This window comes from Acanthaster planci, linkage group LG16 (assembly GCF_054643075.1).
Source record: "Acanthaster planci isolate LZ-2023a linkage group LG16, COTS_SCS, whole genome shotgun sequence".
NCBI classification, from domain to species: Eukaryota; Metazoa; Echinodermata; class Asteroidea; order Valvatida; family Acanthasteridae; genus Acanthaster; species Acanthaster planci.
Genome location: NC_141792.1, coordinates 11503515 through 11529689, shown reverse-complemented (window position 1 = coordinate 11529689; position 26175 = coordinate 11503515). Strand labels below are relative to the sequence as shown.

At 43.0% G+C, this 26175-nt stretch overlaps 1 protein-coding gene across 3 annotated transcripts; it reads right to left on the bottom strand.

The window, feature by feature from the left end:
* Positions 1–321: 321 nt before the first annotated feature.
* On the bottom strand, positions 322–25424 carry LOC110979035 (protein gustavus-like). 3 transcript variants are annotated; one of them, XM_022234494.2, is made up of 3 exons: positions 25266–25424; positions 5809–6830; positions 322–3838 (listed from the first exon to the last, which is right to left on the bottom strand). In XM_022234494.2, exons 2-3 carry the CDS (start codon positions 6515–6517, stop codon positions 3711–3713), a joined length of 837 nt encoding a protein of 278 aa, XP_022090186.1. In that variant the 5' UTR covers positions 6518–6830; positions 25266–25424; the 3' UTR covers positions 322–3710. The 3 variants fall into 3 exon arrangements, with proteins under 3 accessions (XP_022090186.1, XP_022090185.1, XP_022090188.1); XM_022234493.2 differs by lacking the exon at positions 25266–25424 and adding an exon at positions 12320–12523; XM_022234496.2 differs by lacking the exon at positions 25266–25424 and adding an exon at positions 7193–8117.
* Between the last annotated feature and the right edge of the window lie 751 nt (positions 25425–26175).

The window sequence follows — 26175 nt, the reverse complement described above, 5'->3', positions numbered from 1 at the left end:
CCACGGATGCACGCAATTTTTTTCAAGGACGTGCAGTGAAGGCAAATGAACTGCAGCGTTGACGCGGTTTGGGTGTACGTTTTAACAGAACTTTTCAAAAACGAGGGCACGGGAGGGGGCAATTCCGTTGAAGCAAGTGCTTAATCAGTAAGCTAACGAGTTTTTGCGGGGCAGAGTTTGGAAGTACATATGTAGTCAGTTTGAAGCAGGGAGGAAGGGCTGGATCATTTCAATTCGTAGACGTGGCTGGTTTGCTGGGAAATGGGGAAGCGAAAAAAAAAACCAAACCCAGAAGAAATTCCACAACAAGGAAGCCGCAAATTGAGTCTCAAAAATTTGCAAAAAACGGTGTTTAATATTAAAGTGAGACAAAAAAATGGTTTGGCATACAGTTTGATACAATAACACAATTTTAAACAAATATTTTATCCTTTTTAAAAAAATGGACACAACAGTTGAGCACTTAATTGTCAACACGTAAAAAACAGCAACAATGCAATCTGACAACAGAGACATCCACCGACATGTCGATATGTTGACATGCGTCACATAAATGGTTAACATACTCCTCCAATGTGCCAATGACGAGTTTCAAAATGAAAAACAGAACGTTCTCTACATGTACAACAGTTTTTAGTCTTCCAAACACATGATTTCAAGTTGGTAATGTACAAAATTGAACAGTTCAATGCGATCATTACAATATTGCCTTCAGAAATGTTGATTCAGAAAAATGACAGACCATGTCCAATGTTTTAAAAAATTCGAATTGAAAATAAAATGTTATGCTTGCCAAAATTGCCCCGAAAATTAAAAACAGAGAATGCAATTGCTTACTTCACATTTATAAATAGTCTACTAGAAACTGTCTCGTACATGAAGGCAAATTTTTAAAAACCTGAAATGTCAAGGCTTACTCTGCTTTTGTTGTTACCTGGAAAAAGTGAAGAATGTGACAAATGATACTATGAAAACCAACAGAACATTAAAAAACAGTTTGAAATACGTAATAAAGTACACACTTTTGACCTATGAAAATCTTGTCGACCAAAAATGTGTCAATTACTTTAGCAGAGTTTTGGAGATGTTTATCTCCCAATCTCCATGATTGCACGTTACAGTGTCACACACGATGCATTGGAAATAATACTTGCATCACCAGCAGTTGGCTTCTTTTTTTTTTTGGCTTTCAAAAAGAGCAAGAAGTTTAAAACAAAAAGAGTCTACGATAATTTAGTTCCTTTGATTACACTGACAATATTAATGAGTTGCAGACAAAGACCGTTAGCACCTTGGAAACTGCTGGTTGGAATAAACAGACATTAAAACAGTTTTCTTTTTTTTACTTTTAATTTTTTGTGTGATATGCAGTGCAAATTCTAGTATGTGAATTTCAGGTTTTTTTTCCCTTACTCTCACAATATTTGTGACAGTAAGTTCGGCAGCACTTTCTCCTATTGTGTCCGTTGCTTCTGAGTTCATTTGAATAAATACAGCGAAAAATAAATAGTCATTCATTAATTATTGTTATCATCGTGTACACAGCACTGGCGTGGTCAACTTCTTCCGTTTTTGACCCTCCTTCTGTACAATACCCGAATACAGATTAAATTATTACATAACTCATTCATTTGTACAAAGAATCGTTCCTTTTTTGGACAGAATACGCACGTATATGCCAGGGCTGTACCCATATAATATTACCGACAGGAATGGTGCCCGCCCAGTTCAGTTGGACGCCCCACTTTCCGCCCAACAGCATTGTGTACGGTATAACTTTGATGATAACCATGTCACAAAGGTCTGGTACCCATCTTCAACTTTCACTGGTGCCTGTAGGCACAACTTTTTTCCCCCCCTTTAACTTCAACTTGGGCTATTTCCTTTCACTTTGGTGGGGGCCTTGTTTTTTTTTCTGAGGGGCCTAACTAGTGCTCAAAACTGATTCAGGATGAAACCATTTAAACAGAAAACTACACTAACACAAATTGCATTGATCAATGCTTCAAAAAAAAAAAACCTCATCCCCACGGAAACAGTTCACCCTGACATGCAACTGGTCAGCTAAATGAGTTTTTGTGTTTGACACAGACCAGTAAACGCACATTAAAAAACACATTAAAACACGTCGTGTAAAATAAACAAATAAGCAGTTACAGTATAAGGGAATAGTTTTCTGTGGAAATTAATGGCTGATGGGAAATACTATGTGCAGGTAGACATGGGTGGTTCCCTCTTTGGAAAAAAAACATGCTTAATATGGAGTCACATTACTGTAAGTATTAAAATCATTCCAATGCTGGAGAAACGTAACAGACATCTCGAGGCTACGGTATTTTCCAGTTTTAAATGTACAGATGTTAAGCAGTACTGATCTCATTACATGTATATGGTGGTCTGTAGGTTCTATCCTGCTGTAATATAAAGGGTTTCATGTGATTTTTACGGAAGTCTTTTCACTGTTGCAGTGGATCAAGGGATTTCTTTTTATTGGTTGGGTAAAAGTCGTTAGAAGGCAACGTCTTGGTCTGCAAAAGGATGGCTTGATTCTGGGAAGTGTGGGGCAAATGGTCAAGTTGGTAAAAAAAGTCTTTTTAGTGTGGCTTCTGCAAGTCACCCTCACGCCAATGTTTGTTCACAAAATTAGAAATTGGTCAAAAAATCTCACACCCTGTCTGTCTACAAAGGCAAACGTGTAAAAAACGTACCTCAAGGTTTGACAAATGCACTTTTGGTGGAAGCAGAATGGTTAAGAAATGGGTTTTACATGTATCTCGGCTGTCGTCCCATACATCAGTAAATGTTTAAGTGCCACAAGTCAAATAGCAGCATTTACAGACCCGATCAGGAATCATAGATCAATGGTTCTTGGACCCACCCAGCGGAAAAAAAAAATTCCCCGTCAAATCCCCAATCAGCATTTCCAAATTGCTCATTCTTTAATTTGAACGATGGGAGAAGATCTTCTTTTCATGGGAAACACTGTACTCCCCCCAGATGCAAAAATGCACCTGTCCATTCCCTGAGGAAGGTAGAAGCAAGTGTTCAGGGAAACAGTTTTATTGGCATGATCCATTCTTGGGGGGGGGGGGTTCAGAAAAGGGACGACATCCCACAAGAGGCTGGCTGAGGGCTTCATCCCTCCTGGAGGGACCACATCTCTTGAGGCCCTCACCATGACAATGGTGCCCCAAGAACAGCACTTAATGCAAAAATCTCCTGGACCCACAAGCACTCCCCATGTCCAGGAGGAATCAACTCTCTTCTCAAAAAAGCAGAACTCAAGATTCTCAAGGCTCAAGACCTCAAACCCATCATCCTTTCCTCCCCCGCAACAGAACTGCACTTATTCATGCTTGCAACATGGCCCCTCAGCTTTTTATCAGTTCCTTGCCACGTCCCAAATTATGTTGCTCAGCTGGGAAACTTTCTGGCACGGCAGCATCATTATCATCACTTGCCCATCTCTTTTCGCCGAGTTCATCTTTGAAAAATAAAAACAAATTGACTCCAGCCCGTAGCAGCAGGCTCATTGTTACGCATCTCCAGGCAAGGCAGGCAGGAATCTTCCCTACTCTCGTCTTACTTCTCTTTGTCTCGCCGACGATGAAAAAGAAAAACCTCTCAGTGGGAGCTCAGATGATATGTGACCACGTCGTTCCTCTGTTGGTGGTGGTGTTGGGGGTGGGGGGGCTCTTTGGAAACTGAGTTCATTGGTAGAGGATGTACCGTTTCATCATCGTGGGCAATGGTAGCTGGTAGATGTCTTCTAGATGTTCCTTGCCAACAGAAACGCGGATTCCTCGCCTGCACAGGTCTTGGAGAGGAAGAGGAGAGGCTGGAGAAAAGAACGAGGGAAAACCAAAAATTAGACTGGGGGGTACATTTTTTTCTCCCAACTTTCTTCTAAAACAAATTTGAAAAATAGCCCAACCGATTTGCAATCAACTTTTAAAGGCAGATGGGTCTTGTTGAAAAGCGGGCCTGGCATATTTCTGTGATGTGATTTCCTCCAACGGGCCCCAAGAAGGCATGTCCGTGCCGGGCAGCTACTCGCCAATCTTGGATTGGAGCTGTGAAATTAAAGGTCCGGAATACGAGCCAGCCACGGAGATCCATGACCATGGAAAAATCTATCTGCACGCCGCACGTTTCAAATTTACACGCCACAATTTTCTTTTGCGGCTTCCTTTTGCATTTCACCCCCGGCAGAGGGGCTGCTCTTGAATGTCGGTATATACCGGCTGCCACATACATTTACTGCACACAGGCACTGTTCATGTGGAAATGAGAGCCCTGAACAGGAAATTGGCCGGGGATGATACACAAGCTCAAATCAAGTTCCCTCCCGGGGAGAAAGTTAAGGAAGAACTTGTAGGCCTGCCTTCATGAAAAACAGTTACCAGACTTGGGGAGAATTTCTGCCCCCCACCTATTTCTTGCTGATGAGGCGCTCTTGTTGGCACCAGCTGGGTTCAAAACTGCCCTTAATTAACTGAATCAAATGGGGGGGGAGGGGGAATGGGCACTGTACCCTTATGTTTACATCTAACACTTAGCTGGGGATCTTTTTATTTTCATTTTTTTTTTCAAAAATCACATCCTGCTTTTGCGGTGTTGAGAAAAGGAATATTGAAAGCAAAACACACACACACAAAATGGGTTGACTGCTCTGTTTTTTTAGGCATTGTGAGAACAATAGCATGTCCAGTGCCTTGGAAGGGATGAAAATACATTTTGTCAGGGGACACGGCACTTATTTTTGGACAGAGCCCCGAAGCAGCCAAACTGTAACATTCACCGGAGATTTTGTTCCCTGCGAAAGGGCAGCAAGCTGGCCAAAATTAGGGAAGGGAGGGGTGCCTCCAGACCAGACCGAATCTCAAAGCTGCATTCATATGCAAACATTACTCTTGTTTTGCTCCAACATTTGATATGTACCTGATATGTAGCTGTACATGTACATGATATGTACCTGATATGTACCTGTACATGCAGTGAGGTACTGTACATGTAGGCCCTACAACTTTATTCCCACTGGGCCAGGTTTTTTTTCTTCTTTTCAAAACGGCTTTTGAAAGGATTCCAAGCAGACATCCTGAGCAACTTCCCATCTGTCCCTGTATACAAGGGCTCCCTCTGACAGCCACGAAGGACACTCCCCCAACCATTGCTATGCACACAAAACAGCCTCCTCTTTTCACAGAAAAGCAGACCAGAACCTGGAAGAGTCTGGACATCCTATTGTGTGGATAAGGACAAGGCCAGCGCAGCAGTACTGACAATGCCCCATTATACCAGACAGTGTCAACACAGGCCCTGACGTAATGCTGCCGCGGCTTATAGGATCTCGTGCACGTTCACTCTGATCTATGACAAAGGGCACTGTGAGTGTAACACTGGAGCTGGGTAACTGGGGCGGCTGCTTGATAAATGTGTGTACCATCAGATTTGGTTCTGAGAAATCGCCACTTCAATGCAGAGGCTAATGTCCAATGTACATACGTGTACATGTACATGCATATTCCCAGCAATTTGTGTACTCCAGACACACAATTCCCTCAACACCTCGCTGAAAATCACAATCGAAAGGTCTTCCTTGCGATCAATGGACAGTAATATTTTGACGTGGGCCCATAATGCCTACGAGGCACTGTGTCGGACAATTCTGCACGTGTGCAGTGAGCAAAGGATCACCGTCGTTTCCTGTATCTGTTTGTGTGTGATTCAGAAATTGGTTTCTTTCAAAATGGATCTACACTGTACCAATAGTTTGTGAAGAAAAAAAAAAAAGTTCATGATACTTACGTTCAAGGCCCCCGAGATATTTGACTGAAATTTCACAGTGTCCCCACACGGCACTGACGATGGGAAAAAGTCTCTTGCCTTTGAGGCCGCGGAATGCCACACCGAGAAACTGTCCGTCGGCAATGAAACTTAACGTGCCCTCGTCCATGTCCAATACCATGAGAAACTTGTCCGGGACGGGGTAATTGTCTGCGTTGGGCAGCAGCGGGTAGGGCGTGCCCGATTTGTGCTTGGCGTCGTGGAACGCCTTCTTCCGGCAGATGTCCCAGCCCCACGACTCGGCGTTGCTGCCCACCAGCGACTGGTACCCGACACAGTGGAGCGGGGCGCTGGCTGTGGCAACACCCACCACGGCATGGGTGCCACGCTGCCTTGAGTTCCAGAATACTTCAAAGACGTGGAGTCCCCGGTTGAAACCAACCTTCCCCCGTATACAGTCCGTGCTTTGGGCCACCGGGTGGCGGTGGAAAGTGAAAGGGTCGTCCTCCTTGACAAAGATGTTGAGCGACCGGTCCTCCTCATTCCAAGCGTACTTATACTGCATCTCCTTGTCGGCTGGAGGCATGTCCAGCAGTGTGTCCAGGCGATTGGGCTTGACCAGATCGCCACTGTAGACCAGTTCTCGCTGTGTGATCTTGTGCGAGGGCTCCCGGGCGATCTGCTTCATGCCGCCGGACAGTTTCTGCCCCATGACCAGCGATCGACTCATGCAATTGCCCGCCGTGTTGGCTCTGAGAGAGGCACCGCGACTCCGAAGATCCAGGACGCTCGGCCAATCCGGCGATCCACAAAGAAAACTAGAATCTCCTCCCTCGTGTGTTTCTTTTTTATCTTGGCCACTTATCCAGTGGCATCAGGTTTATTTTCCAAGATCCTCTGCGTTCAACGTCCAACAAGCATATGACAGCTACCAGAAAAGGATGATCCTACTTATCAGCTGTTGGCTTCTGTTGTCTTCCCTCCAGTCCTTGTACTCTGCTGTCCGTGAAGGGCCACTACTGCTGACGTCACTGGTGCGAGGCCTGTACCAAGGATGATTAACAAGAGAACACAGCCTGTCAGTTCACTGGTCATTCAAGCGTTACGAACAGTGCATGGCCATCAGGGCCAGCCCAGGGAATGAGTCAGAAAATCCCCTCATCACCGCAAAACAATGAAATCACTGGCCGGGTCATTGGCTAAAGGCCGCAGGATAAGCCAGTGGTAAACAACTTTGTTAAAGCCCGTGTGTCAATACGCACGGAGCAAACGTGATCAAAAAGAGTGGGGGGGCCTGAAAGGACAAAAAAAAAAGATACAGTAATAAACGGACTAGTTCCTCCCACAGCTGTTTCAAACTGATAATCTGAAATGATCCAAGTGTAAGAAAAGACTTTCAACTGACCTAACGCAACTCACAAAAGGATCTCAAACACAGAGTCAAACTGACGTGATCTGCCAACAAAACAGGGAGAGGATTGGATTCAGCCCAGTAACAAAGACACCCACTCAGTCTCTGATTCCCACCAGACTGCCCAAGCATGTTCTTATCGCCAGCGATCAAGGAAGTGGCACTATTGACTTCATTCCCTTAAAATTCTCTCATTCAGTCACACACCTACTACATCCTGCAGTGCCAGCTGAAGTCATGCTTGAAAAAAAATAGACCGGCAGGGGAAAGAAATGTAGAATGGGGAAGTCCTTCTTTCCGTGAAAAAAAAAACAACAACAACCCTTGGTTGAGTCAGTTTTTGAAAACTAAATTTTACCCCTCCGGACCGCATCCCAAGTTTCTTGCAACAATTTATCAGGTGACAGATTATCTGGAGTGAGAATACATACACAGGCGATTATTATGCCGAGCGCTGGATGGACATTTATGGTCCTGCAAGTCGGGGGGGGGACAGAACTGAGGAAGCGAGGCGGCAGGATTCATTGAATTCTCTTCTGTTCATTTCAAAGGGCAGTTATTATGCATTCGTGTCCCCTAGAGGGTTGGCATGCCGGTGGGATAGTATGAAACAAAAATAAATAAAAATATGGATCCGCCGCTTTGCGAAAGCTGAATAGTTAGTGTACATATAGACATTTTTAAATCAATATCTGTTTCAATGTGGGAATCTTTGGAAGAGTCTTTCTCAGTGGAAGAATTAAAGTGAAAGGTACGTTTGGAATAATTTATCAGCATACAGCAAAAGCTAAACAAGAGGTTTCACAAAATGTTAAATTTAGGACTTCCCTTTCTGTATATTACTACGTAACAATATGTACGTTTCCATAAAATGACTGATCAATGGTCACATGCGATTGAAAAAAACCTCATTGTAATTTGAGTCCTCGTGTTGCTGGGACAGGAATTAGTGGAAAATAAAGTAAAAATATTGACGCACACAGGAAACCCGGCACCTCAGATAACAAGGGAATTCCTGACTGACATCTGAGTTTTACTTCTCTTCCAAAGCTTATGAGAAGTTCGTTCACGCTCCGACTGAATACTCTTTCGGCGCCGCCAGATTATGCAAAGCTGCCCCTTCAGTTCATTAGGGGACTCAACCGTGAGCACACCTCATCTGCTCCCTCACGCAGGCTGACACGTGCCCTTCTCGTTGCCTGACTCTGTACAAGGTTCACCTGCCTGCTGCGCTCGGAAAAAAATTTCCACAAACCAATTGAGCAAACAGTGGAAAAGAACAGGGCAGACATGCGGGCGTTATCAGGAAACACATGATAAAGCCTTAGGTGTGCAACACCGGGCACGTTCCCAATTTCATCACAAATTTGATTTGCTGTAAATGAGGCTTGTCCTTCCGACAGTGGAAATCTGCACGTCTCACAACGTCGCCGTCTGATTCTGAAAACTCAGAAGCATATGACAAATCTACGGCATAAACTGTCCAAAATAAAATCAATGTGCATACTTCCAAGAAAACTGAAGAATTTTCAAGAATTCAATACAAAAAACATTTAAAATAAAAATCAAAGATGTCTTCCCTGTTCACAGACACAGTGTTCATGTATACATTTCAGTGTCATTGAATAAAGTTTTGAAGTGTTCCCTAAAACAAAAAGATCCTTTGGGATTGTACATGTACATAAACTTTTGTTATACAATATTGCAAGTCATTTGTATCAGGAAACCACGATTGCCATCAGGTGTCCTAAATTTAGAATTATTTTGGCATGAGGGATGAATGACTCAAGACAAGACAATGTGTGTCATTCCAAAACACCACCATCTCTATTGTTCTGAGGAATCTGAGCCTACTCGAAAAGGGGGGGGGGGAATCACTGGCCGATGAATCGGCACGCCCCCTTCATCAACAACACACGAAGGTTGAGCACCGCCATCCGAGTCGTGTGGAGAAATGAACGGAACAAATCACCCCCTCACTATGCACACAAAGACCAGCTTCAGTGGCAATTCCAGTAACACTGAACAATGCTCTCTGCTCACTCCAGGTTATCGGTGTGGGGCCACGTACAAGTACATGTCTAAAGCGAAAGGCTGTGAACAGGCATTTTTTTTTCCAAGCCTCCCACCCGCGGCTGCCATGGCAACGGAAGAATAGCATTTTGACGACAAGCACTCCGGTTAGCACGGCATACATGCAGATGGCCCCAGGGGACTGCATCTATTGTCCGCCTTTTTTTTTCCCTTTAGACACACCCAACCTGTGTATGTACGTCACACGTACCCGTTAAAAAGGACAGATGCTGAAATGAATGGTTATGCATCGCTAAACCCATGGGCAAGATTTTCCGATATTTCAAGGCATTGTTCGGGCTCTGTTACAATGGTTACCATGTGAGCCTTCAAAAGAGAAGGAAGTGACAAAGGAAACGTACGTACACAGCTGTGAGGCAAATACTACAAATTCTTAGAGATTTTAGAATTTCTGAAGCACTCTAGAAACTAAATGTACTGGTACCTATAAATAGAATTAAAGTTTACCAGTGAAGGAAACTGGTTTGGTAAGATTATGAACTTGTCCCATGTACATGTATAACCCAGGCAAAAGTTACAATATTACTCTATCAATAATTGAACATGAAAAGTACCCATACATGACAAATCAAGAGTGTTTTACAGTGAACATTTACTGGTTTATAGTCAGTTGATTAAAACAGGTCTGTGTATATAATTTTGTATTCAGGTAATTTCCCCCAAACCTATAAACAAGCTCATGAAAACTTGCACTGGGATCAAGGGATCTAATTATAGTGCAAACATGACAGAGCATCAAAAAGACGGTGATCAATACAGTGAATGAGTCAATCCCAGGAATGGTCATTTAGGCTGGTGATACACCCTATATAATCTGCATATGTCATGTCGGGTTGGTAGGGAATTCCACATGCCAGGTATAGAACAAGCTGCCTGCAGAGGTGAGTCAGAGCCTCTGGTTATGATTCACGGCACAGGTATGACTGGTAGCATTTTCACAGTCACCGAGTGGGGGGTTTCGGGGAACCACACAGATTACATGGGCAGATCTCCTTGTCCCACTGCATGTGATTGTCTTTTGTACCCACAGCTAGGCTCCAGCTCCACCAACACGCCTGCCTGGCATACCATATGGTCGGTGTCTAGCCCAGTTTGTTTTGGCAAGCCGCACGCTAATGGGGTGATTCACAGCACAGATCAAACACAGCTCTGTAATTTTTTTCTTTAATCTTCCTGATAAAAAGGATTTCATTGGGGGGCCTGGTCGACAAGTCTTGGATGAAGAAGATATCTATACGACTGTCATTGATGTCACACCACAAAAATAAACTCCTCATTCTAATTTCTAGTTCTAATATTATATCCTAACAAATACATGTATAATTTCCTTAAAGCATGTTGGCAATTCTATAAAAACACTTTCAAAACATAGCTTGATGCAACGATTCATTCAAATACTGGTCTTTTTCCCTGTCAAATCATAAATCTTGTATTTGCTGGTACACGACCAACTGACAAACTAGCAAAAATAACTGCAGTCTTCTGACAAAAGAAGGCACAGGATGTGTCAGTGTGGTACGCATTAAAAGTGGAGGGGGGGGGCATTTTCATTCATATGTAGATGAAGAGTTTTCTTAAGTACCAGCAAATTTTTGCAGAAAGGCATTTTCCCTCGGAAAAAATTCAGGCTAGACCTGGCCGCATGATGGATCCAGACTTCAATCCACGCCATGCATGTTGTTCCTCCAAAGAACACAGCAAACTGTTTGCATCGTTAAAAGCTGCAGGGTCCTACAGTTATCCCAGTTAGAAATGCAGCCCAAGTGGGTTATTTCAAGCTTACATGTGTCGCTGTACGACAGACCTGGTCCAATGTTAGTTCAGTTCAAATTTCATTGAAACTTCAAATGTCGAGACAAAAACATTTTTTCAAATACAAATTTCTGAAGTTGCAACATATGGCAATCAAATTTGGCTTTCAATATTTGGGATTCGGACAGCTGTTTACGGGATAAGGTTCGTGCACTTATTTGATCAGAAAAACCACAGATCGGTCAACCAACTTTTTGTACTGTCACGGAACTGTTAGTTTTACCACAAGAGAGCAGGGGCCCATGGCCAACCCAGAGAGCGAGTAGCAGCCGTCCGTTATGCGGGTCCCCACTGCCTTGTGAGGGACATACCAAACATGGTCATTCCATGTATTATCAGCACTCAAGGGGGGATGTGAAACCACCCTGGGTGAAACAAAGGGTGGTGGGTGAGCAACAGGCACAGGAAGCGCCATGGGGCAGTCCAGGAAATTTGAGGATGGGGGGAGGTCGATTAATGACATTCTAAATATTCCTGCTGATGGGTTTTCCACTCTTGAAGCTACTCATTTACATGTAGGAACATTTCCTTTTCAATTTCTGAGCCCAAATGTAACTTGTGCCACCAATCCTTTCGGAGGAATTTTCTAAATGTATTTTGACATGTATTTCATAAATACAGTTTATTTCTTTTGTTTCCTTCAAAATGGCATTCATCAAACGCCATCATCAGTGATCATCAAAAAGGGTCATCTTTTCCAAATTCTAAGGAAACCCAATGTTTCAAATCGCCACTTTTCAGCATTCAGTTTAATTAGAATCATAAATAGAGTGGTTCAATTAATGAAAATGGGTTGGGGAAACTTAGTTAAAGACAATCCAAAAAAAACAAGGAAAAAAAATTTACAAAAATATGTCAAGTATGCCAATGTACGGGAAAATTGTAATTACATTCCAAAATATGAACAAAGGAATGGACCAACCCTTTAACAAATTCAGACAAATTCCCAAACATGTGGCATTGTTCCCATAAGCTTTCAATAGTCTACCCACATCCTGCCCGCAACAAATGCTAAAGGTACAGTCACAGGGAACCCACTGTGTAGACACAACCATATGGGGTAAACAAGCAACACAGCGCAATCTATGGTACCGTACACAACCCCATGACAACAAAGGCCTGCCCATAGACTTGTGCAGTGAGCGGGCGGCTATCGCAAGCGGTGGATTTTTCTCGGATTCAGAACAAAGAAAAAAGAATGGAAATTTTACTCACGGCGTTATAAATCCAACCGAAGACGAGGACTTCCCGAAAAACTGGTTAAAATATCCCAGGCAGTTGGTACATGTATCACGACAGCGACGAAGAAGAGAGATTATATGCACAGGCTACCGTGGTGTACCATGTACATGACGGTGGAGCTCTCGGACAAAGACTCAGCGTTTTGATATACTAGGCTAGTGACTCAGACTGAGGGACACCCTCTGAGCACGACCCCTTTTTATGCTACCAACATGGTATGGACCGATGACCTCTACCCACTGGTGAACTCACATCCTGTGGCACACGCATGTGGCCTATTGATTTTCCACTCCATGAGGGTATTGTTCCTCCACCGGACACAGATGTGATGTCATAGACGGCCCAAGGGAACAGAGCTACCCAGTGAAGGACACCTTCCTCCCCCCCCCAAACAGTGGACTGTGATTGGCCAGGCTTTGATCAGACAAAAGCAGTTGGCAGGGCATGCACTCTACTGCAATGTGCTGGTCTATATGCTGGTATGCAATCTCATTCATAAATCCTACTGTTTATGCTCATTGGCATACGGACTGTTCCACTGCTCGCGCCGGCGGGGGTGAGATGATGCTGAGGCATTTTTACGTAGGTGATTCTCATTCTCAGAAATGTGATGTCATAATCTGCTCAGTGGGGTTAGGCATACCAGTACTTCACAGGCCTAGTGAGAAAAACAGAGACTTGTGGGCACGACATCACAGACAAAATTTGTAAGGAATTCAGAGTACATGAGTTTGCCCTCTTTATGAAAGTTCATTCTCCCTCAGGGGCAGTAACTTTACAAGGCTTTTTGAGCCTGAAATGAAAATTGACTAATAGGATGACAAACTATGACCCACTTCATGGGTAAACAGCAGTAAATTTGTACTACTAGAGTAGTCATTCCCATATCAATATGAGATATATTGGTCATGCTGCTAATTAAATACGAGTCGAGTCCTACATGGACTGGTACATGGATGTACATGCGAGTAAAACCCACTTGTTTGAAACTGTGAAAAACTAGTGTTAGTTGCCACATTCGAATTGTAAGTCATTGTCAAAATAACATGTGAACAAGTGACCATTATTTTTCTTGTGAAATAGAAGCGATTCTTGCAACTGCGTGTTCGTGTACAACCAACATGCACATGTATTAAGTACATTTATTTCCACAGTGACAGTCTGCCATTCCTTGCATAATGAGGCCTTCATTTTTCAATTACCACAGAGATCCCTATTCCAAATGTTTCACACAGATGGCCAACAATTTACATGTCAATGTTTCCTGTCACATTTCCAAGACAGGCCTTGACTGTGGTTTGCTAGCAACAGGCTCACCAGTGGGGAACACATCTGCTCGACCCTCTCTAACCTTTCTCAGAAATGGAACAGGCCCACACTGGACAACCCAACATACATGTATCTGCATACAGTGGCTAGAAAACACAGAGAATGAATAAAATCATGACACAAGGCACCGGCACCGGGTAATCAATACTTTGAAGGATACTTCAGAGGTTACTGGTCATGTGGCTGGAGCTCTGTGGCTTGGGTCATCAGGGTATGAACTGTGGACAAAGAACTGTCCTTTGAGAAGAAAAAATTAACAACACACAACTCAAGGACTGGGTTGCAACATGAGGAGGCAGAGATTTGAACCCAAGGACTTTTTCAACTGAACTCTAAACCGGTTCCCACCCGTACCATGGTCTCCCACCCCAGTGTGAAGAATGCTGACAGTACATGTACAAAGTGTTTTAATAGCTCGCTCTGTTGGCAGTGTACCGGTACAATGGTGTACTGTGTTCCACACATGAACACAAGACTGGGAAACAATTTACATTGTAGAGTGTACACCAAGTTTGTTTCTGCATTCAATTGGGGACCCTGAACATTAGAGGACAATAAGGTCCCCGGTTGACAGGGGGTCCCTGATTGACAACTGTGTACAAAACATATGGGTGGTCTTCTGAAAAAGTTAGAGTATAAACAAAAGAGGAACAATAGGGGGTCCCCAGTTACAAGTACAGGCAAATACACACTTGTGTGTGCCTATAAACATTTGTACAAGTACACCACATGTGCATGTAGTAAATTACAACCTTGAGTCTCTTGAGTCTAAGTCTCTTGTATGTTGTAATCACACCCAGTGCCTACAGGTGTACATGCAAGGTACCAATTTACTGTTACATGTACATGTTCCCACACATTCGCTACTACGGCTGGTGTGAACATCCCTGTGTAACAGTACTTGTTCTCTCGCACTGGGGACATACCTTGAAGCTGGAGTTCTGAGGCTGGTTTCATTTTTTTCCCCTCTTCCTTTTGCTACAGATAATCTATCCCCAAAAGGCCTTTACAACTGTTTTCCAGAAAGGGGGGGGTTTAACCCATAATGTGGACCTCTGTTGTTCATTGGCCCCACCCAAGGTACATGTCAATTGGCACAAGTATAGGCCAACATGTTCTGTAACCAAAAGATCCTCACCAACATTCACAAACCCATCGCAATTAGTCATGATTTCTGGAGGAAGTCAGGTAGGACTTTGCGTTCCTTTCCCCACCATCCATCCGAGGATGGATGGTGTACTCGCATCTGAGGTCCTGGGTCGGACCTCAACCTGGCCAGATTGATTTCAGATTCCCAGTTTCCACACCATGCAATATCCAGGTCTGGGGACGAAAAATGTTTTCACTTCCTACTTCTCGGTAAAGTTCTTCCCAGCTTCCAGTTTCACTAACTAGAAAGACTACAATACCCAGCCTATATGATTTCTCTGAGAAAAAAGACCAGTTTAAGGCTCAGAGAGAACTGATCTAACTCTTTCCAATTTCCATTTTTAAACTTCACATGATGTACACAAAATCAATTTGAATAGCTCACAAATGAGTTGAAACAACCACCCTCCAGTGCCATTTCTGACATCAGCACCCTTTTAAAAAGTATTTTATTTCCATTAAAAATAAGCATAATCTGGATCTGCCAATGCCCGTTTAAAGGGTTAAATTACACCATGACGCAGATGCTATAACTATTATGACTATAAACAATGTTACAAAAATAACAACTTTCATTCTTTATGTATGTGTTACACCCCAACTATAGCATCAGTCCCAACTACGGTGCTACAGTTGGGCCGGCCCAACTACAGCAGAGAGGTCCTGTGTGCATGATGTGCCCAGCATGTGCCAAAGTCATGTTGTTTACAAATGTCATGTCACTGGTTATGGGGCGAGATGAACAGATGAAGTGCAACATTTTAGAGGAATTGTGTCAATTTGGACAATGTTGAGGCATTTCCCACAGACATTGGTAAACAATAGTTGGGCCAGCCCAACTGCAGAACTGCATTTGGGACTGTCCCAACTATACAATGTAGTTGGGACTGATGCTATAATTGGGGCGTAACATATGCACTTCCACCTGCCAAATTTCACAGACCAGCAGAAACAAGAAGTTTGTTATTTTCCCCTGAGTACTGAGCGAGTGTGGTGTTAGGAATGCTTAGTGAATGAAACAATTAAAAAAAATGAAAGTATTCCACTTCGGGCTCAGGTCATCGGCTCATTTCAACCTGCCAGAGATGATCTCATCACAAAAGCAGGAAAACAAATATTAAATGCTCGCTACAGGAAGCTTTGTTACAATCAGGGGAAAGAATGCGCCATTAAAAAGAAGTGTAAAGGAAATATCCAACACCGACTGGGGTTAATTTCAAAAGTTCACAGGAAATGTTGGGATCTACCGGTATACTGTTTTCAAACTTCTCTCTCTCGTTAAAGACTCCTCAATAATTTAACCCGAAGCTACTCGAGGTGAAAACAAGAAACTCTCACATGAAGAAATGTCTGATTCTCGCACTCTACAATTTCAGGAAGCCTCAATGTACATGTGCAAGTGAGATTTGGCACTGTATGGTCCAGACGGTTTAAAGAAATACCGGCAAGTGCAGCAAGCTCCAGTACAAATAAACAGTCTCATGAATTCCAGCTTAATCAGTTGCCTGTCTGTGCTCCTAAAATATCCTAGATCAGATGTGTCGGACTATAATGACAGATGGTAAATGAAGTGACAAGAAATCATAGGTCATGTCCAAATTGCCCTACTGGGCTACGACTGGAAATAGCACATAGACCTATGGGGACTATAATTATGAGGCCGTTAGCCAGATTCCATCTGTGTTTATGACACCGAGCCACATGGCCCAATAATTTAGGCATGGCATTACCCTGGCAACAAGAGACAATCATCAAGTGAAATAATCAAATTCTGAGCAATGCAAATTTCAAATTGTCACGAGAGAAAAAAGAAAGTCTCCAATTTTTGACCTCAAATTGAGACAATTTCACCTCTCAGCATGTCCAGTGGGAAGGGGGGATTGAAACACTACAAAGTGCGGGTCTGGCCATGACACCAACTGACTGCACTACCAGGGCAGGATCACTGTGGCAGTAAATCAAAACGGAAGAGATTAGCCTCAGCTCTACACCATCCAAACCATCCATTATCTCAAAAGCGTACAGTGTTTATGACAAGTCCTCAATATGCACACCGGCCTTAGCACCCAGTACACCAGTGTAGTATTCCCGAGTTGAAAAGTTGGAGGCCAACCAATCAATAGTACTGTTGGATCACAGGTGCACATTGGGTACGCTGGTGGACATGGCCGGACAGCCTTGACCAATCGGCAATAACTGGCCTGAGTTAACAAGTCATGACCGGATGCTGACCGTTCACAATGCCACGGACAGATTACATAGGACATTACATGGTATGGACATTGGGGGGGGGAAGGAAACAAATGGGACAATACATCCCGGTTGGTCACTCCTCGGTCAAAGTTTTTTTGTTCAAGGCACAAAAGCACTTGATGAGTTCCGTTGTTGTAATGGTTTCCCAATCACGGGCACAAAAGGGATTTGGAGGATTTTCTCTTGACGGTGGAAACCTCAGTTAAATTTAGACCGATGACAATACTGGGGAAATCAATAGGCTTTTTACATTGTAGGTGGGCCGTAATTTAATTGATGGAGACTTGATTAGGTCAGGGATGGTGCTGAGGCGAGTGATTAACTTTTGGTTTCCGGCATAATTCCTGGTGACACCCAGTTACAAGCACAAATTCATACAATTTACAATAGTTTCTTTTTCTATCTTTTCTGTGTTCTTACCGAAAAACGAGTGACGTAAAAGGAACAGCAGGCTGACGTACTGTATTCTATCGTGCCACTGATAAAGTAAAATTGCACTCTCATTGACTGACGCAGATTTGGGGTTTGTCACACCGGAGTGCCAATTTTTTTGAGAACAAAGAGCAATGGAATGGGGCCGAGGTACTTCAAAGTTAATCCCTGAGGACCATTTTTAAACAATGAATCAAGATTTGCCATGTGTAGCATCATTTCAGGAAAATTTGGGCCTTTTACAGAGGACAACAATCTTCAGTAATATTTCGGTCAGGCAAACCGGGGGAGGGGGGCAACGGCTAGCTGTCTCCTATCCCTAAACACCCCCCAAATACTTCATCCTTTGCCCCACATGACATCACAATGACATCACTGCAAGATGTGCGACGTCAAAGAGGTGATAAGATGAGACCAAGACTAAGAGTCAAGGATGATTTTGAAAAGGCAGAGAGGGGAAATTTATTTTTAGGGCACATGCACATCTCATTTTTGTGAGCTGCAATTCTCATCCGGCTTTAGCAGAGGGTCTTTTCAAGCTGTCATCTTGGAGTTCCGGTGCAGTTGTAGGTAGATCTATTTTAAGTATGCTTCCTTAGAAACAAATGATTAACCCTAACTCCCTAGGTCCTTTCTGCCAGGGACCCTCCTCAATCCTCCAGAATCCTCCAATTTGGGAGGTGAAAAAATTGGATTCTCCCTCAATCCTCCGAAATCCTCAAAAATTTCTTGAAAATGTTACTTGGAGGTGTGGCTACTGTCCCAAACCTTCAAAATCCTCTGGCAATTCCTGTCATTATGTTGAGGCAGTGCGAATGGCATTCTTGAGCAGTGCGGTTGACTCAAAAGAAATATCGGGCTGAATTTATGCATAAGTGGGCAAGAACAACGCAAGGTCTAACCCACGGCCTTCACTCATGGCATCCTTAGCAATCAGCCATGCAGTTTTGCCATTCACTCTCAATCCTCCAATATCCTCCAAAACCGCCCGAAGGATTTTGGAGGATGGAGGAGGGTTAGGGTTAAATGTGGCACCGTACATGTACATACAGACTTTACAGTACATACATGAATGCGCTTACTGGAATAACCATTGTACATGTACCGGTATTTCTGCACATAATTTACAGGTGCATTTACATGTACAATACATGTACTAAAGCTGAACAATGAACATCCCACGGCACATGTGCATGTACACATGCGTACATGTACACATACTGTACATGCTGTTGTTACAGTGTTGTACCCAAAAGAGTTCAACTGAAGTTCAAACGAAAGTCGGAAAATGAGGGAGTGAGTTGTGGGTGAATGACTAAGAATTGGACACAGGATGTTCTCTTTTCTGAACCAATAAGCCAAATCGGCTCAACTTGTGACACACTACCAGGGGGGCTGGATTTTCTTGACAAAAGCCGTTCACTGGGGCAAACCGACAGAGTGGCTGCTTACTTTGTGACTGTGGATGTGAAAGTTGCTTATTTGTACGAAAATATAATTTAGTGTTTAAATTTCAGTCTGCCTAAAAACCTGTGAGAAATAAATCAAAAGTGGATCCAGTCCACAACCACATTTTTAAAATTTTATTTAAACTAAGGGCTCAAAATATTAAAAGGACTGACTCTGTTACAGGCTTTCTCAAGTGTCGGGCTTAATTGTAGAGAGGTTTTTGGCATGCTTACGACAAGTTCAGGGAGGAAGGGTTGATGAGGGTTTTTTGGGGAAGGAGTGGTGCCATTTACCTCCCCCCCCTGGCAGGTTTGCATCACGTGTACAACTACAATCTAATCATGCCAACCAACTACCATGGCAAATGCTGGGCTGATTTCTATGACCTGGACAAATATTGCAATTCCAACTGGGTGACACTGACAGGGAAGCAAACATTCGACTGTGCAGGTTTACTCTTGTGCAGAGAGGCATTCTGGACAAAGTTGTCCTGTCAGTCAAAATCAGTCAAATCACCCCCAGTGTGTACTGTGGCAAATCAAGTGGAAGGATTATTTGACAGTCTGTTGTGACTGTTACAGAAACGTCACAAGAACACACAAAAAACAACCCAGTCCCCCCCCCACCCCAGGTTTACCAGACAAAAGCCCCAGGGCCAATTCAAGCTGACCCAAAATGGCCAAACAAGAACATGTGACCTTCACCCAAGTAAAACACCATGCAGACACGAGCCCCGAACAGGAAGGCGCGATTTTCCTGGCAACAGAGGCTTCCTTGGTGGGAACTTCACTTCGCTGGTTTATGAACGAGTATGACAAATGCACAAGTCACGGTCGCATCGCTACCAACAAGACACACATTCCCCACCACCGAGGCTCTTTTCAACCGGTGAGGGGGTGGTTCTGCTGGAGGCGGATATGAATTTTTATACTCCAGTGCCTACATTGAATTGCATCTTGTACATAATACCACAATATCGCATGCTGCTGTATGGCTGTCTGGATGGGCGACCAGGTCGCACAAAAAGGTCACAAGGATTACTGTGCAATTTGAAATTGCGATATTTCGCAATTCATTATGACTGCACTGAACCTTTGCTATCAGGAGTGCACTGACTTGTAATTAAACCACTAACGGCCATTATAGAGAATCCACCTGTTTACTATATACAACCATGTATGTACTGGTACAACACACCGTCCTTGCATCAACCATTAGAAACTAACTGCATGTAAACGTATGTATAATACATTGTACATTGTACGATTACATATACATGTACAGTTACTGTTAAATCAAAGCTGTGTACATGTACATCCCATGAAATTAATTTCGTTTTAAATTAATTTTTTAAAAATATTTTATTTCTCCCCATTAAACAACTTGAAATCAAAAACAGCTCTGTGGTGGTTGCCGTAACAACCACTACCTCTAGTTTTACTGAAAAGCATACACTGAAGATATCCCTGCCTAAATAGGCTCCGATACCAAAAATAAAAGGACTGTTTCATTAGGAGTTGTGATGTTACTTTTTAAAATAATTTTGCTTTTTTTGTATAAATTCCCTGCCACTAATATTTCCAGACACATCAGGTCTCCATTGGACACCAAATGAAGCTTCATCTTCACTTCCAAAACTCATGAAGATGGAATTCAGCCTGAGAATAAAATCCAAGAAACTGACAAAGACCAGAAAAATCACAAAACCTCAACCACAGGGGCAGGTACGGTACATTGTACATATCCACTCCAGGGCTGAACCCTACATGTACATGTACCTCCATGGCTGAACTCAACTCCTCCAGTGATCTGTTTGTTGATGTCAAGTTGGTCAGCAAGTTGTTTACAAGTATATTGACTGTTTGCTGATTACCCTTGGGATTTTATAATCAACTCTCAAACATCCAATGATTCCATCTAGGGCTAAACAAACAACATAACCCTTCAGGTAAAGAACTCAGCCTCCCTAATCCCGTTATCACTTCAGCAAACTCTCTCAAACAACAGCAGGGGGTGACTCCAACCTGCATCATATTAAACCTGTCTCATCCATCACCTCACAGTCACAGGGGAAGGCACAGGGCCTATTGTTCAAACCAATCCACATGGTACATCATGGACTTTTTCTTATTTGGCAGACTGCCAAGCTGTAAACAAGATGTCACCTGTAAACAAGATGTCACTTGTAAAAAAGATATTCATGTATGAGACCGTCTTCCTCTTCAGCCCAGTTTCTAATTGCGATATATTATTACCTAACACAGGGATGAGCACTGCACTGCTCCAATGTATGCCAGGGGATGTACCATTGGCCTATAGGATAGTACTATACTTACATCGCATGAGTTCCATGCACACAAGCAGACTAAAAATGTAAAAAAAATAAATAAAAAAATTACTGTAGCTCTAAACTTGATCTCTTATAACTTACATATACAAGTAACGAAGTGCAATAAGATATGTGTAGGCCTGCCTACAGGTGCCATAGATCATGCCGTAGCTTTGAGGTTGTGTTCTTGTGCAACAACGGGAACATTTTCAGAGTGTGCACAGCCATTTGGATTGCTGCACTTGAACATTTCCCTCATTACACCGATAAAACAAACATTCAAACCGTGATGTGTCTAGAGTTTCTAGTTCCTCAACCTGCGTGACAACACTTTCGCTGTGTGGTCCTCAGGAGTGTGTAAATCATTCACGAGTCATTGACCACAGCGTTTGACCCTGTTGTGATAACTTATGTCGATAAGGTGACAGTTGATACCAAAACTGGGGGAAAAAAGTTGTTGGACTTCCTGGGTTCGAGGTTTGTCCCATTTTGGTTACTGGTACCTTTAGAGAGTATTATTCCAATGCTGAACTTTCATTCAAAAGAAAACTGTAACTAGATCCGGCTTGTTTGGTTGTGCATTACAACTGCGCCCAGATTCATTGTCTGGGACACACTTTCTTGCATAGCGGTATATGTGCAATGTTGCACATTGAACTGATGTATAGCAACCTCACATGCATCGTGTCAATGGTCAATGCCCGTGCCCACTTTGCCCGACGTGAAAATGAACTACTGATGGCAATTTCCAATGAACTACTGATGGCAACTCGGCGTTGGTTATGACCTTCCTTTGTTGCCTTCTTCCACTGTATGCCTGCACCAAATTAAAGGACAGACACATCATTGGCCCAGAACAACAAATCAGTCCACACACACTACAGGATAACTAAGTGTTCCCATTAACCCTAACAGTCCCAAATCCTCCAATTTTAATAGATTTTACATACACCCTAGGGGGTTAGGGTTAATTATGTGTACAACTGCGCCCACCTGTCAGTGCCTAACAACAGGTACAGTGCTAACATTCATCAAATGTGCATAAGGTACATGTACAGGACCAGCAAAGACTGTAGTCTGCGTCTAGGGGTTGATGACCGGTCAAAGTGGGTCGATGAATCACGGGACACCCCACACATATACATACACACTTGCATTGAACTAGTGAAACAATCTGGTTTAACTGGAACTGGGTGCAGCGGGTTCCTTGGCCTGAGATTAAGGGGGTGGTTGCAGGTGCCAACCTGTTATCATGAAATTCATCAGTGGTTACTAGTGACCCTTGCTGAGTGGAGATTGACAATGTCCCCCTCTGCACACCCCACGTGGGTGTGCGTGCATGTAGGTCTGCTTAAGAACTTGGTCAGTTCTGCCACGGTTCTGAGAACTTGATTTGGTTGCTTACAAAAAAATTAGCTGGAAGGACAACCATTGTGAAACAACTGGTCAAAGTACATTACATGTATATAACCTACATCTACATGTACATGTGTGGTAACTCAATGTACCGGAAGAAAAGTAGAATAACCTTGGCTCTGTCAAGCTACCACAGGTTATTCACACAGTCCTTTGAAAATTGAAGATAATGTACAAATTGGCACACAACAATCTCTCAACGAAACAATAATGTAATAAGTCACAACTTAAAATGTAGAGAATCACATTATTCATAAGAATAAGGACATTGTTTACTGAAGCCTTCTGTTAGACTAAACCCTGAATTAGTATTGTTTTTTTGCAAAGGTCTTTAAAAAAATATGGAAATTAAAATGGAAAGATTTGGAACTACAGTATAGGAAAATGGCATCTTTGCCAACTGATAGTGATATGATTATGCAATAAACACCTATCTTCTGACCCATGCTGACCTCAGACTAGACAAGGTCACACGTCACAAGGTCACCTCGAACCTTCCCAAGGCTGATAATCTCAGGAGCTAAACCAGGGCCAGAGAGGGCCAAGGTAGTGGTCAAACACTGAGGGGTGAGTTTTGTAATGGTGACTTGGTTATGGTTCAAGCATGGAGCCAGTTCATGGCAGCAACCTTGACACCAATGTGGGCTGGACAACTGGAGTGACTGGTCTCCGTGTTGTCACACAGGACTGTATCAGTGACAATGACAGCTGCCCTCACAGGGGTCCATTTTTTGTGTGTCCCTGTTACATCTGACATATGATTTTGAAAGTTCAGAACACATTTTCTAATTTCCAAGAGTGATGAATTAATGCAAATTACCTGCCAAAACAAATAGTAACAGTTTGAAAACAATTCCGGTGATGTTTCCATGTCAAACAACAAAGGTCAGATGTAACAGGGACATAAAAATGTCACCCTTCGGGACCCTAATTTCTGGAGTTACCCTCCTTTCTTTGGGGACAGACAGGCAAAGTGTACCGCCATTTTACCACGAAGGAATAAAAATGTACAAGACATGCAGTGTTCTCCAAGGACACATTCTTTGGCAGGGCGGCCTGAAATTTCACTGGGGCGGCCCACCCTGCCAAATCCGTTAGTGGAGAACACTGACATTCCTTAATAAATGTACAGTTACCCAGTATCTATTTAATCGCATCCTGCTAGGGCTTCCATCATGGCATATAAACTCCTCCAAAGAGGAAATGAAAACAAAATGTTCCATGTTTGTTTTCAACAGAATGTAACCTACATGTATGTAGGTCTCTTCCGCATTTCTGACGTTCTGAGAAAAATGCACATTTCCCATTCATGCGTGTACTACAAAACATGTAAAATGAAAAACGTGTACAAATCAATGGGATTTGGACACAAATGTAACAAAATTTACAAATTCCCAGGATGTCGCTGCAAGGGACGTGGTTTACATCATGGCATAACATGATATTAAGTCTGCGCCGAAGAAGGAACAAAAAATGAAAACCAAGTCTCATTAAATTAAGAGAGCCTTCTATGCGATTGACAGTGTTCCCAAGTGTGTGTTACACAACCATTAACGTTCACATGTGGATGTCAAACAAAGGCATTTAAGCAGCTGTTTACATGGGCCTTTCAAATCTAATGATTTTCGGGGGGGAGGGAGGGAACATCCAAGTGACTGTTTCACTAATAGCTAAATGCGTCAGAGTTGTCGATGCATAAAGCAAAACACTGCAATTAAGACCACAGTCAGCGTGACGTAACCTGCCCGAAGGCCGCGCACACACGCAAGCACCCATCGCAGTGGAGCAGAGACCGATCAATGTCAGACGTGTACAGGAGCAGAGCATGTGTCAAAGCTTAATAAGCAATCTTCCATATGTGCTGTCTGCTTGATTGAGAGGACACTCATCACTTGTGTGGTTAAATGCCCTGGAAGTGTCTGACACATTGGCAATTATAATTGTAAATATTCTGAGCATGAATGAATCATTCTCAATTTTTGTATTTACTTTTTTGAAGATGAATTTTCAAGAATGAGGCTTTGAAGGATAGACAATGATACCCTTGGTCAATAAAAGAGGACAAAAGAGAGTAGAAATTAGTTTTAAGTAAATGGAAAAATATTTTGAAGAGGGGCCTACAACCATGACAACTGACATCTTAAAAATGTGTATGTCATATCACTTTAAGATGAATACGTGCAAATGCATACAATGCCAGCAATGTATGAATCCACAACCACGATAATATTGTTAATTAGAGACAGCGTTTGATACATTGAAAAAAAATGTTTTGCTGTGAATTCCAACCTGTCCAACAGGGCAGGCTATTGCTTTGGGCTTAAAACTGCAAGGGTAACATGTACATGAAAATCTTCAACTATCACTGAGCTTCATGTTTTGTTCACGTACAGAGGAGAAAATGAAACAACCAACTCAGAACTTTGGTAGTGATGATGTAGGCCAACATTTCAGCAGCCTACAGCAAATAAATAGAACTTGGAGTCGACAATTTCGTCGGGCACAAAGACGGAATCTTGGCTTGTATGAAACGAAAAATAAAGAGAAACTCGCCACTCTTACCTGCAAAATACGCACAACAAGCTCAGTCGTCTCCATAAGAACTCGTCTCTCTGCTTTACGGGGCCTGCTGAGGTCAAAAATGGGCAGAAATGTCCTCTGAAAATGACTCAGCCCTGGTGGCAAAGCGTGACTCACTGCACAGTTCAAAGCCACAAGAATTCCCTCGTGAGAGAGTGAACTGGTTCTCGTCATGTCGAGACACGAGCTTGTAATGTCTGGAGCATGCATGGATACCAACCAACTAAATTGTTGACAGGGAAGGGGCGAGGCATCATGAGGGCTGGGGTGGGTGTACCGGGTGAAGGGTGGGCGTGGCCTGATTCGACCCTTGCACCGCCTCGCATGCGAAGCAGCTGGAAACAGTGGGATTTTGGGTGGGTGTAGAGAATTTTTTTTGGGGGGGGGGAAGTCACCACTGCTTATTACATTTGGCATGTTGCTCTTGGATGGAGATTTGATGGTTAAATAATGTTAATGTTCATGCGAATTTGGCACGGCTATCCCCTTATAAAAAATGCCACTGACAGATTCTATTGAGATTGTAGCCTGGTTGTATAGTGTTCGTGCCAAATTGTGGAGGTATTCGGGGGTTGACGGACATCCTGCTTCAGCTGTGAGCTTTAAATTTGAAAAAAAAAAAACCTGGCAAAAGTTCTACAAACTACTGTCGTCTCAAGCTTCAAGATGATTAGGAAAACAGGCTATGTCGTTTTCCAATGATTTTCTCTCTCGGAAAAAATTACTCACTTGGAAAATGTTTATCGTGGCATTTAGCAAATGGTCTTGAAAACCGTAAGCACTGTTTCGTTGTTTGATCGATGTCCGAAAATGGGGGCGCTCTTCTTGTTGCCAAACATTGATCTCCATTGACTGGATAGGACATCGGGTCCAAAACGCGTCCCGCGTATGG

Bases quoted from the DNA above. Each gene is read 5' to 3' on its own strand.
- LOC110979035 (XM_022234494.2), bottom strand. From the start codon at position 6,517: ATGAGTCGATCGCTGGTCATGGGGCAGAAACTGTCCGGCGGCATGAAG. The intron at 3,839-5,808 runs GTAAGTATCATG...TCTTTTCTCCAG, and splicing joins ATATCTCGGGGGCCTTGAAC to CCTCTCCTCTTCCTCTCCAA.